The sequence below is a fragment of the Lithobates pipiens genome, unplaced genomic scaffold, assembly GCF_037356315.1.
Source record: "Lithobates pipiens isolate NorthernLeopardFrog02 unplaced genomic scaffold, aLitPip1_a1.2 Scaffold_30, whole genome shotgun sequence".
NCBI lineage: Eukaryota > Metazoa > Chordata > Amphibia > Anura > Ranidae > Lithobates > Lithobates pipiens.
The window spans coordinates 3,766,988-3,781,406 of record NW_027507791.1 but is presented as its reverse complement, the minus strand read 5'-3'; the positions used below and the strand labels follow the sequence as shown (position 1 = coordinate 3,781,406).

Sequence of the window (14,419 nt, the reverse complement as noted above, 5' to 3'; positions counted from 1 at the left end):
CAGCGGAGCCACTCGAATGCTCTCACCTGACAGGCAGAAGTCTGTCGGTCGGTTTCACATACAATCCCCGTGGCTGCTGCCACTGCATTATGTGCGATACCCCCTTGCTGTTAGGTCTGTAAAGGAAATCTATGACCAGGACAAGGACATTCAAGCACAGTATTTACATACACTCTCATACGAAAACCATTGGGACACCTGCCTTTACACACACTTGATTTTTAATGACATCCCAGTCTTAGTCCGTAGGATTCAATATGGAGTTGGCCCACCCTTTGCAGCTATAACAGCTTCAACTCTTCTGTGAAGGCCATCCACAAGGTTTAGGAGAGTGTCTATGGGAATGTTTGACCATTCTTCCAGAAGCACATTTGTGCAGTCAGGCCATGATGTCGGATGAGAAGGCCTGGCTCACAGTCTCCGCTCTAATTCCTCCCAAAGGTGTTGAATAGGGTTGAAGGTCAGTCATGTTCCTCCACCCCAAACTCACTCATCTATGTCTTTATGGACCTTGCTTTGTGCACTGGTGCACAGTCATGTTGGAACAGGAAGGGGCCATCCCCAAACTATTCCCACAAAGTTGGGAGCATGAAATTGTCCAAAATGTCTTGGTATGCTGATGTCCTAAGAGTTTCCTTCATTGGGACTAAGGGGCCAAGCCCAACCCCTTCAAAAACAACCCCACACTATAGTCCCCCCTCAACCAAATGATTTGGACCAGTACACAAAGCAAGGTCCATAGAGACATGGATGAGCAAGTTTGGGGTGGAAAAACTTGACTGGCCTGCACAGAGTCCTGACCTCGAACCGTTAGAACATCTTTGGAATGAATTAGAGCGGAGACTGCGAGCCAGGCCTTCTGGAAGAATGGTCAAACATTCCCATAGACACACTCCTAAACCTTGTGGACAGCCTTCTCAAAAGATTTGAAATGGTGGGCCAACTCAATATTGAACCCTACGGACTAATGCTAGCCATACACTATACGAAAAATCGGCCGAAAATCGATCATGTACACACTTTGTTAGTTTTTTGGCAAGTTAATGGGCACAAATCGTTAATCGTTGGTGATGTTTTTGTGTAAAAAAAAAAAACGAACCGCAAGTTTGGAAAACTTCTGCTGAACGAACGATAAATTGCAAGGTTAATGTGTTATTCGTCCATGAAAAAACTAATGGTTGCTACTGCGCATGTGTGCACAACATTTGACCCGGAAGGTAAATATTCGTGCCAAAGAATGTTCACGTCAAAATGTCATGACAAATCGTCCACACCAACAACTATATAACCTGCAACCTGGTCAATCGTAATATATCTATCTTGTAAAAAATAGTACAACAGACCAAATATGCAATATTAAAACTTTATTGCAAATGTCATTTTTTTAATAAAAGTAAAGAAATATTGTTACAAACTTTTTTTGTGCATCTTTTTTTTTTTTTAAATAGCATCCAAAAATGTTATTCTCACATTTTACTACTGAACACTATACATCCATCAACCAATGATTTTTAAGTACCAGTATCGCTCATAGTTTTCCAAAATGTCATTTTTTATCAAACATTATCAGTAGTCTTGAGATTTTAGCCTGCATAAAAAACCTGGTTTGAGTTTCTGTTTGAAGTTTGTGATGGCAGTCACCCCTACTATAAGTGCATGTCCACATATGTGATATTTGTGTGCATGAAAACACTACCATACAGTATGTGTCCATACATATTTGACTTGTGTCTGAACACAACTATAGTAGAGGTGACTGGCTGCACAAACTTGAAAGACAGCTTTGCTCCAACCACGTGTTTTTAGATGGCAGGCCTGAAGTTTAAATGTGCATGAAGTGCCCACATTACAAATAGAGTGGAGGGAAAGGGAAAGAGGTTTCTAAGAACACACCTTTCATCATGGGATTACAGCAGGAGGCAGTTTCAAGGCTGCCTTGTTAGGTTAAGTGCACTGAGGTGAGGTCACATGACCTGTAGGGGTTAGAGGTCACATGGCCTGTAGGGGTTAGGCCATGTGAGTCAGGTCAGAGGTATACAGGCAGGGAGAGTACTAGGCTAGGATTGGCAAATTTGAGGTACTGTCACATGGCAGAGTAGGATAGGCCATGTAAATTTTACCTCTGAACCTTCCATAAACCACCTGACCCTGCCTATAAAGGGGTATTCGGTGAAGGGGAGCTCATTCGCCTCAGAAGGCATAGCCGTGGTGCTACCCACCCTCCCAGTGTTATTTTTTTTGCAACCGATATTGTGTGATAAACTCTGTGTCTGGTGTATTCGTTATGGTAAGTTGCCTTCCTGTCTGTTATCCCATGTGTATTTCCACAATAAAGTGCTTGTCCTCAACAGTAGAACTAGCTGAAGTTTTGGTGCAAATTTGTGCAAACAATGACCACATGAACTTAACTATACAAACATAAAAGAACAAAAAAAATGTAGAAAAGTGACACGTGTTAAATTTTGCATAGTGTGTCAACTACAACCATAAAACTTTTTTGAACAGTGGTCAAGTGATCTTTGAGTTTCTCTAACTCTGATGAGCACTTCAAAATATCAGATACCAATCTTTTGGGCAGTGAGGGAATTTAATCCCTGTTCCTCAGACAGATGATGTGCTGTTGAAGATAAGAAAAAATAAAGAAAAATCAGGAAATTGTTTTGAAAATGGAGTTGATGTTAAAGTGTATGTGTCGTGGCTTACCTGTGCTGCCTGTGATGGTCTCAGAGGAATGCTGGGCCTGGTCTACTTCAACATCTGTTATAGTTTGGGATGGTTCTGCATCATCATCAACATCCGGTCCTATAGCAGTAGCTGCAGCTGTGTCATCAACCAGAACAATATCCATTCTTGTTGTCGCAGTTCTGTTGTTCCCAAAGTGTGCTTTGTTGGGTATGTCTAGGTTTATGAAAGAAAAAATCTTTAAAAAAAGCATGCATGCTAAAGAATATAGTTTGCATTGATGAAGACATTGCAGAGAGACTACATGGATTGCATGCCTAGCTGAGTGAGCAGAAATGTCAGAAAATGAGCTAAAATACCTTTTTGGATAATTCTATGTATTTTATGCAACTGGGCTTCCTCCCTATGCTTCAAGTCAGACCATCTCTTGCACAGCTAGTCCTTTGTTCGCTCCACACCATACTTCTTCTCCAGCACATGGACAACCTTCTCCATGATGTTGTCCTTTCTTGTATTAGGCCTGGGGTAGTTTTTGCGCCTCCCATGATAATAATTTTTTTCCAGAATCTTCACCATAGTTTTCATCTCATCCAGGGACATAGGTGTTGTCTTTTTTTTTTAAACTTTCCAGGCTTAATCAGTCGGGAACGACATGCTCCTTTTCCTCAGCCATCGTTCTGTTGCTAAAGATGACGCTGGATGAAGAGGGGCGGAGCTTCGAAACTCCCATGATGCACCATGGTACAGTCCGACCCGGCACACAGAACGCCGTCACGTACGAACACAGAACATACTCTAGCTCGATGCCACTGACCAGACGAACAATTTCACTGACCAATAGACAGAAGATTCGGAAAAACTGAAGGTAAAGCAGACCAGTACAATAGTTATAGGACAAGGGTGACAAACTCAATTTCACTGTGGGTCACATCAGCATCATTATTGCCCACAAAAGGGCCGGTTACATCTGTAAGATTAGATGTCCAGCTCATCCCCTCCCCTTACATTAGATATCAAGCGCCACCCCACCTTTAGAAGTGGAGTCCCCCACTCTCCCTTATATCACAGTGCACCACCCCTTCCTTATGCTGCTGCTGGGAAGAAGCTGGATGCATTGCTTGAAAGCATAAAGTAAGGGTCTGGGGGAGGACCTGAGGAGGGCTGGAGCTCTCCTGCAGCTGCAGGAGAGGTGCGAGGGCCACATGAAATGGCCTGGAGGGCCAGATTCGGCACACAGGCCTTGTGTTTGTCACCTGTGTTCTAGGGTATTGTTAGGTGTAGTTTGGCAACTGAACAATGATGCATTGTTTCTTATTACAGGAGCAATGGTGGATAAATTTACCTCACCACATTTCCTGCAACAATTTCTTGAAATGTACCGAGACCTTAAATGTTTTTGGAAAGTACGCAGCAAAGACTATTCAGACCGTCAAAAACGTACTTAAGCATATACTAAATTAGCAGAACTATGCACAGTTGTGTATGCCAAAGCAGATACAGTATGTCCTATGTTAAGCAAAAAATTGCAAATCTGTGTACTATCTTCAAAAAAGAATTGAATAAAATTAATGATTTCAAAAAATCAGGTACAGGTGCAGATCAAGTCTATGTGCCACGCCTGTGGTATTTTGAGAGTCTTCAATTTCTGACTGACCAGGAACATTTGAGGAAATGGCAGACAGTCAGGTAAGTCATCATATTATTTTTTGTAATACACTTTTATATGTACAGGTCATAAATTAAAAATTCAAGATAATACATAAAAAATTGCAAAACACATCACAAACACATCACAAACACAAAACTGAAAGCACATGTACCTTTGTCCTTTTTTTATTTTAACTAAAAAAGAACATGACACCTGTGTTTATTACTGAAATAAGATATAAATGCAGCCACTCAAATATACATATATCATTTAAAGATTATTTTGCCAATATCCTGTTCCACGACCCAGAAAATATTGCATATAATCCAGGCGATTCTGACGAGCGAGTTGACTGGAGAGACGTGGTGGGGCACGACCTAGGTTTAATAGCCCTTCAGTTTCATTACACCACTCACCAGCCTGACATCCCCAGACAGAGTATCTTCCTGGCCCACCAGGGTTTGTGGCATGTAGGTGGAGCTAGTACGCCTTAAGAAATTATGTAACACACAGAAGCAATGAACTATAGTGTCAATTTTGTGGGGGGGGCTACATTTATTGCTGTATGGAAGATACGAAAGTGGTTGGCCATAATACCAAAAGCATTTTCAACAACTCGTCTAGCACAAGATAACCTGTAATTAAAGATTTTTTGATCAGGTGTAAGGTTTTTAAGGGCAAATGGTTTCAACACATGCTCAGATAATGCAAATGCATCATCTGCAACAAATATGAAGTTTAGTCCTTCCACTGTGTCCTCTTGGGATGGTAGATTTAGTAGTTCATTTTTTAAATGATGAAAAAATGCGGTTATTCCCCCATCACAATTTCGTCCATTTTTGCCAATATCCACAAAGATAAACTCATACTTTGCATTCACGATTGCCATTAGGACGATGCTAAAGTAGCCTTTATAATTATAATAGAAGGAGCCAGATTTTTCTGGGGGCGTTATGCAAACATGTTTGCCATCTGTGGCACCACCACAGTTGGGGAAATACCAATAGTCATTAAATTGTTTAGCTGTTGCTTTCCATTCCTCCACAGATGCCGGTAGCTGTGCAAAGGTAAAAATAAATGGTTAAAAAAATGTAAGGCTTAATTATAGATACAGTTTCTAATTTTACTTTATTATACAGGATCTATTTAGCAATGAAGCACAAACTGGCACATCACCACCAGTAAGCAGGAACAAAAAGAGAAAGACAAGGCAAGATTCTACAGGCAACTTTCTACTACAAGCATCTGTAGCGTTAAATCAGAAGAGGGATGGATGTGATAACCTGGGTGCCTTTGCTGCCAAGAAAATGCGCAGGATGTCAGAAGACCAAAAACAATTACTGGAACCGTTACTCATTCAGCTTCTTAATAAAGGATTAAGGGGGAGCTGACCACAAATACGCACTTAGCTGAGCACAAAACCACACACACACAATCATCGCAACTACCTCAACAAATGCATCAGTGGCACGTACCATACACACAGCAGGATTGTCCACAAAGCAACTGGGAACATTATTATCAGTACACATCTTTGTGAATCACATACATTTAGTTTAAACGATGTTATCTTTGTCAGTTTGACATGTTATGAACTAGTTTGAGTTTACTGTTATGTTTTGAGCTTGTAAATTCAAAGTTTAACAAAGCAAGCTGTACAGTGTTTAATTTTGAAAAATAAAAGCACAGTGTCATTACCTTTAAGTATTCGTCTTGCATGATTCTTATGATGGCTTGGCAGGTCTCAGGTATGATGCGGCCAAGCGACTGGGTAGAGATTCCAGTGGTGAATTTGAGGTCTTCAAAACTTCGTCCAGTTGCCACAAAACGAAGTGTTGCTTCCAGTCTCTGCTCCTCTGTGATGCTAGGTCTTAAGACCGTGCCCTTTTTTATTATGAGGGGGTGACACTTTACTCAGTAGCAGCTGAAAGGACTTATCAGGCATCCTCAGATAGTTCCGATAATCATTGCGATTGTTTTCCTTCAGCTCTCGAACCAATCTTATATGAGAGAAGTCATCACGGTTCTTCAGCCACTCTTTACTCCATAACCTTCGCCTTTTGCTTCTGGGCTCCTCTGCTTGCTGTATAGCCATCACTCCAAGCATTACTATGGCAATGGTCCTCTCATCCACATCCATATTGAAGGTGGTGCAGTAGATCTCTACTATGCACAGGATTCGTTATGACGAACGTACGTTGCTCCACCTCTGTGCGTATACGTGAACCACACAGGAAGCCACAGTGCAGAGGTCAAACACATTTTGACACTTCCTTTTTATATGAAAAAAACGCACGAAAAAACGACACATTGATGTTCTTAAACAATTTATTGTTCGAAAATCGCTACTTACCTGATGGCGTGATCGTTTGCTCCCACGAACGTATGTTCGTTATTCGAAAGCGCACTCGGCCGATTTTTCGTATAGTGTATGGCCAGCATAAGACTGGGATGCCATTAAAGTCCAGGTGCGTGTAAAGGCAGGTGTCACCTACTTTTGTTTCTGCAGGCACCTTGGAAGTAATTCATCCTCAAAGCTCACAGAAGAAGCACTGATATGGAGTGTCAACAGGAGCTCAGATCGCCTCAGAAGCACCCCTTCCAGGGTACCTGGTCTCTGTTATTATTAGAGATCGAAAGGGTATTACACTGTCAGGTCACTGTTGGGAGGGGTAGCAGAGTAATCAGAGCCCCTGACAGACCCCATTGAGGAGAATAATTTGAAAGCTGCAACACTCACCCCCTATCTTATTATACATGGATTACAGGCTTATTTAGTAGTATTGATGTGTATTGTTAACTTTGGGAGAATAAAAATATTGTTTAGTTTAACTTGAAAGTAATGTTTTCACCAAAAAAAAAAAAAATTGCAAAAAAATGTTTTTTACTCACCTCTAAATGCCTGTTGCTAGGGGGTCCCTCATAGTCTGCCTTCTTCAATGCCCGGGCTGGTAACATCACTTCCCCTCTTGCCACACAGTCATCTGAGACCTGTCACGTGTCCCAGATGACTGTGTGATGTATCACGGCGCCCAGCGCTGCTTGCGCATGCGCAGTTGGTGCCCAACTGTGAAGCCACAGCCGGGGGCCCACATTAAGAATGCCTGCACTGCAAGCAGAGCGGGAATGAGGGGGGGGGGCTTCGTTCCCCTGCATCGCTGGACCCTGGGACAGGCAAGTGTCTGATTATTAAAAGTCAGCAGCTGCAGTATTTGTAGCTGATGACTTTTACATTTTGTTTTTTTTAGGGAGCACCCCACTTTAAGACACACAAATAACTGACCCACAAAAACAGCCATGCACGTAGCTCAATTCAGATTAAATTTACACTGACCCCACCCCCCACAGCATAATTTACTTACCGCTATACTTGATAATTCTAATAGCCGAGTCTCCCTCTCCAAATCTGTTGATAGGCGTTAGGCGGATCTCATATGGTTCTGGCTTCACCAGTTTAGTTAGATTGTTTGTAATTAGCTCTCCCCTCTTAATATTTCCTTCCACTGAAATTTCCGTTTCCCACCAGCGCTGTTGCCCGGCCTGGCAAAATGAGACAAAAAAAAAGTTATGCTAAACAAATGCTATCCAACTCTCATCAGGCCACTAAAAGTGGTAGTAAACCGTACCAATTTTTTTTTTTTTTTGAAACCCTGTAAGGTAAAGGCATAATGTACTATTATGCATTGCATACTAGCACATTATGAAATGCTTACCTTAGAAAAAAGCCCTCCAGCGGTGCGCTGTCACTGCTGAGAGGGCTCCCATCTTCACCCGGTTTTCCTTTCAGGTTTGCGTGCTGATTGGCCGTGGCACAATGATGTCACTGACCGTGGCACGAGGCTCTGAAGGAATGCTATGGGTATGCCATCCTTTCAGAGCTGTGAATATCTTCCAAACCATGCAAGTTTAGGAGATATTCACTCTGCCTACAGGAAAGGCTTATTATAGGCTTTCCTGTAGGTAGAAGTGCAAAAAAAGAGTTTACTTCCACTTTAAACAGATGATTGTTTATGTTTGACACAAAACATAGAAATCAACGTTTTCTGTACCCCATAATGCAGAAAAGATATTCAAAATATTAATTTATTGGAGAAATGTATTCCCCAGTCCAAGTTGTAAATAGACATGTGCAGAACGGAAAATGTTTAAATATTTACCTACATTTTTGTGTTTTTTCATAATCACTTTTTCTTTATGAAGTCAAATTTCAACATACAACATAGAAATACACATTGCACAATATATCTTAATAAATATTATTTTATTTTCTATTCTGCCCCTTTTGTTTCTATTATATTTGTTTCTATTCCTCTAGTTTGTAAAGTTTGTAGTCTATTCTATACTTTTCTATTCAAATGTATTCTTTTCAAAATGTGAATTTGTTCTATTCGAAAATTCCAATTTCAAATTGTTATATTCCTTCTTTTTTATTCTATTCTTTTGTATTGTATTTTATTTTATTTTCTATTCTATTCCAATTTAAATGTATTCTATTCAAAAATCGAATTTCAGAAGATGAATATATTCTATTGTATTTTATTTTCATTCTATTCTATTTTGTTCTTTTTTTTTTTACTTTATTTTATTTTCTATTCTGCCCCTTTTGTTTCTATTATATATTTTTTTATATTCTTTTAGTTTGTACTCTGTTCTGTGTTACACTCTATTCTTTTCTATTCTATTTTATTCTTTTCAGAAATATGAATTCGAAAACTATTCAAATTCAATTTGAATGCTATTTGAATTCTAATTTCACCTGAAATTTTGATTTGTTATTTCAGATACGTTTAAATTCGTTACTATTGTAATTCGGAGATTGGGATACATCCGAATTTTTAAATAATGAAAAACTCATCTGAATTTCAATTTCTGAACGAATCAAACCGCATATGTCTAGTTGTAAAGGCAGAATTGTCACAAGTCAGTCTCAAGAACAGTTTTTAAAGTGGTATTACAATCTCAATATCAAGCTGTATTAAAAAAAATTTAAAAAAGGAGCTACAAATACTGTAGCTGCTGACTATTTTTTCCAAACATTTTTTATTAAGAGCCAAAAGGATGCATACATTACAGACATTTCAAACAGTGGTTGAAAGTCAGTGACAATAATTGGCAATCCAAGTAACAAATATCATCTAAGTCACGGAGTGTAACAAAAGAAACAGTACAGTATTTCAAATTATATTTCAAGGTTGCATGTCAAACAAGGATAAATCTGATAGCACAACTGCATCCCTGTGTAAAAATGATTTCAAACCCACATTTTGTATCTTGTGAGGTTCAAGAACGCCTGTGTGTGGAGACGAGAGAGGAAAAAAGAGCCAAAAAAAATGGGGGGGGGGGGGGGTCTTAAAGACTTCAGCCCCCGGAAGTTGTGGCTGCTCAATGACCAGGCCATTTTTTGCGATTCGGCACTGCATCGCTTTAACTGACAATTGCACGGTCATGCGACGTTGCACCCAAACAAAATTGACCTCCTTTTTTCCCCACAAATAAAGCTTTCTTTTGGTGGTATTTGATCACCTTTGTGGTTTTTATTATTTGTGCAAAAGAAGAGCGACAATTTTGAAAAAAAAATATATCTTCTTCCTCAGTTTAGGCCGATATGTATTCTTCTACATATTTTTTGGTAAAAAAAATCCCAATAGGCGTAGATTGATTGGTTTGCGCAAAAGTTATAGCGTATACAAAATACGGGATAATTTTTATTATTTTTTTTATTTTTAAGTGTGTCCTAGGGAGTGATTCTGGGCGGGCTTCAACTCACTTGACAGCGATCTAAACTCACATGTTAGCGGCCTAAACTAAGGGAAAAAAAGTTTTTTATTTATTTTTTGGGGATATTTATTATAGCAAAAAGTTAAAAATATATATTTTTTTTTCAAAATTGTCGCTTTTTTTGTTTATAGAGCAAAAAATAAAAACTGCAGAGGTGATAAAATACCACCAAAAGAAAGCTCTATTTGTGGGGAAAAAAAGGACGCCAATTTTGTTTGGCTGCGCAAATTGTCAGTTAAAGAGGCGCAGTGCCTATCCGCAAAAAGTGCTCTGGTCAGGAAGGGGGTAAAATCTTCTGGGGCTGAAGCGGGTTAAAGAACACAACATACAGGGATATGGGAAATAATTATAGACATTGAGATACGTACACCTACACAGGTTGAACTGGATGAACTATTTTCTTTATTCAACCTTACACAACCATGTACTTTTCCTTGGCAGCTTAGTCGGTTACAGGCAGTTGAAATATAACCTAATATAAACAGATTTAGGTCTTGAAGTTAAATTGGGGGGAGGTACACTTGGTTGAGCTGCTTTTTAACCCTGTAAAGGCAGCGACCGGGGTGTGGCCATAATGCTTTGAAGCTGTAGTAGGAATTAAACCCCCTGCCCCATTTGGCCAGCATCACCACCTACCATTCAAGTGAATATGGCCATGGAACAACAGCTGCGCAATCACAACTTTGCCTGGGTTGTGGCGCAGTGGCGTGGCATTTAGAGGTTAAAAAAGGCAGCGAGGAGGTGGCGTCTCGGTATGTGTAGTCTGGTATGCATAAGCATATTTTACTTATTTGGTTTTATATGTGCTAATAGTTTATTATTTCACTTGGACAATCAGTAGAGTGTAACCTCTTGGAAATGCTGCCAATGAGTTGTCTAACGCAAGGATATGTTATATTAGTAAATTAGGCTTACTGACAATCCGGCTTTGTGTTTGTCACAAGTCATATCTGGTAAGAAGAGTGAATTAAATAACCCGAAAGCCATTTAATTTGAAGAGGAAAGTTGTTTTTATGGCCTCCTGGATTGTACATGAATGGATTTCTCATAATGCATGGGAAGAGTTTTTTTTTTAAGCACGATGTCCATATATTAACTGGAAATCTAAATTTAATCTCTGAGGCTTTTAAAATCCATTAATAGACTTGAGCAGAAAAGAACTTTCTGCATGTTGAATATATTTTGGACAGGCACCAAAATTTCAGTCTGGACACAGTTAACAGAAACATTAAATCCGGCATAAAGTCAGAGGAACTGTTTAAAGAACTGTCATGAAAAATTCTCTGTGGATGAAAGTAAAAGCGAAAATCAAAACTTTATACATTTCAATCTCTTTGCTCCATTTTTATTTTTTTTTCAAAATCACTATAAAGTGAGAACACTCCTAAATGTTCTATATGGCTATTCTATGTATGCAAACGCATCCTGATGCCTCTAATCTGGTTGAAGCACCCACCCAGTCCTGCTGGCAGTCACCGCCCAACTCCCAGAAGCAGAGATAGCTCTACAGAAGGCATATCACTGTGTATGATCCTGAGTATGGAAAAAAAAACAATAACTATTACACAAGATTGAGTAAAATTGTATAATAGGGAAAAATTGGCCTTAATGTATACAATAAAGTCCTGGTGATTAGTATACGATCAGCCATAGTCACTGGATTATGGTTGTAGCTCCTCCATAATTGAGTCTTGAGTGAGCTCTAATAAATGGCTGCACTTATAAGGCGGCATCCTCTTAATTTTGTGTACTATATGTGCTTTAAAGTGACACTAAAGCTTTGTTTTTGTTTTTTTTTGTTTTTCTTTAAAAAACAAATATGTCATATTTACCTCCACTGTGCAGCTCGTTTTGCACAGAGTGGCCCCGAACATCCTCTTCTGGGGTCCCTCTGCGACTCTCACGGCTCCTCCCCACATTAGATAACCCCCTGGGAGAAGCGTTCTCCCGGGGGGTTACCTTGCGGGCGCGCTCCCGAGTCATTCATTCCGCATCTATAGAAGCCGAATGTATGACTCAGCCCCACACCCCGGGTCATTGGATTTGATTGACAGCAGCGGGATCCAATGGCTGCACTGCTATCAATCCATCCAATCAGGAACCGAGACACCGGCTTTTGATAGAGGGGATGGTACAGGTAAGTAAAACGGGGGCTCGTATAGAATGCACTGAGATGAAAAACCTTGAAGGTTTACAACCCCTTTAATAAATATAAACCATAAAAAACATATTTCCACTCACTGTATTAGGTCAATAATAGACATGTCAATAATAAACCTCTGTGCAGGAGTGCCTAAACACTATATTGACAAAAGTATTGAGACATCTGCCTTTACACGCACATGAACTTTAATGGTATCCCAGTCTTAGTCCATAGTGTTCAATATTGAGTTGGCCCACCCTTTGCAGCTATAACAGCTTCAACTCTTCTGGGAAGGCCGTCCACAAGGTTTAGGAGTGTGTCTATGGGAATGTTTGACCATTCTTCCAGAAGCGCATTTGTGAGATCAGGCACTGATGTTGGACAAGAAGACCTGGCTTGCAGTCTCCACTCTAATTCATCCCAAAGGTGTTCTATCGGGTTGAGGTCGGGACTCAAGTTTCTCCACCCCAAACTCGCTTATCTTTGTCTTTATGGACCTTGCTTTGTACACTGGTGCACAGTCTCAATGGAACAGGAAGGGGCCATCCCCAATCTGTTCTCACAAAGTTGAGAGCATGAAATTGTCCAAAATGTCTTGGTATGCTGATGCCTTAAGGGTTCCCTTCACTGGAACTAAGGGCCAAGCCCAACCCCTGACAAAAAAATGCCCACACGAGATAATCCCCCCTCCACCAAATGATTTGGACCAGTGCACAAAGCAAGATCCATAAAGACATGGATGAGCGAGTTTGCATGGAGGAACTTGACTGGCCTGCACAGAGTCCTGACCTCAATCCCATAGAAGACCTTTGGGATGAATTAGAGCGGAGACTGCGATCCAGGCCTTCTTGTCAAACATCAGTTTGACCTCACAAATGTGCTTCTGGAAGAATGGTCAAACATTCCCATAGACACACTCCTAAACCTTGTGGACAGCCCTCCCAGAAGAGTTGAAGCTGTTATAGCTACAATAATATTGAACCCTACAGACTCATATGGGATGCCATTAAAGTTCATGTGCATGTAAAGGCAAGTGTCCCGTTTAGACAATATAGTGTATGTTTTTATGGTTTATATTCAGAGCTTTTTTTCAGCAGGAACACAAGGGGTGCTGGAGGGTCTATTGATGCTGGATACTGGGGGATATAGGGATCTATTGTCACTGGGGGGGGGGGGTATATTGTTTCTGGCAGGGGTCTATTGTTGCTGGGGAGGATTATTGTTGCTCCCCGGATATCTATTCTTTCTTGGGCTCTTCTCCACTCCCCTATCTATACCCCTTAGTAGGAGCTCCCTTTCCAATCTTACATTGATAGTCCCGGGTCTAGCTCAGAGGATTCATCTAGATCAGTGGTTCTCAACTCCTGTCCTCAGGACCCACTAACAGGCCAAATTTTAAGTATTACCTTGGAGAGATGCAGACTAGAATATTGCAATCACTGAGCAGAAAATATCACCTGTGATGTATTTCTGTTATCTTGCAAACATTGACTAGTCAAATATACAGCCAAGTTCAAAGGCATATTGCAAGTTATTAAAATGTTGTTAATGGAAAGGGAAAATGCTGCAAGTAAGTACTTACAGGCACCCTTCCAAGAGGGGCGCCTGTCTGTACATGGCAGTATCTAGGGGGTGCTGAGGAGGGCTGCGCCTCCCCCCTCCCCCCCAGATTTCAGTTGTGTTCCCTCAGGCCCCCATAAACATCGTACCCATGCCTGCTGCAGGTCTGGACAGGAGAATTGTCAGCAAAAAGAGAGCTGGGAGGAGGTGCGGGTTTTCTGTGCTCTCCCCGTTCCTGTCAGTGGAGTAGACATGTGCAATTAATTTTGTTCCGAATTAGTTTAACGAATGGGGGGTCAATTGTTAGTGGAGAAGAACTACTGTTGAGGGAGGGTGTCTAGTGTTGCTGGCTGCTGGAGAATCTATTGTTGTTGCTGGTTGGGGGTTTATTGCTGCTAGACGGCATTTTGTTACAGGGTGTCTATTGCTACTGGGGGGGGGGGGGGGGGGGTCTATTGGTTGCTTGCTGAAGGGGATCTATTTTACTGCTTCTCTTGTTATCATTAAAAATTCCATACAAATTACTTAGTTCTGTATTCGCTAAAAGGGGCAGTACTGGGAGGTAGGTAGGAGGAACCAAGGGATGGTGTTCTGAGGTGGGTAGGGGG

The 14,419-nt window shown here is 40.7% G+C and overlaps 1 protein-coding gene across 2 annotated transcripts in view; it reads right to left on the bottom strand.

The window, feature by feature from the left end:
• Positions 1-14,419, bottom strand: part of MDGA2 (MAM domain containing glycosylphosphatidylinositol anchor 2) — a 1,078,966-nt gene that overhangs the window by 87,275 nt on the left and 977,272 nt on the right. For both annotated transcript variants that reach the window (XM_077463546.1, XM_077463547.1), the window contains exon 11: positions 7,693-7,870. In XM_077463546.1, coding sequence (XP_077319672.1) covers positions 7,693-7,870 — 178 coding nt within the window. The remainder of the gene's footprint in view (positions 1-7,692; positions 7,871-14,419) is intronic.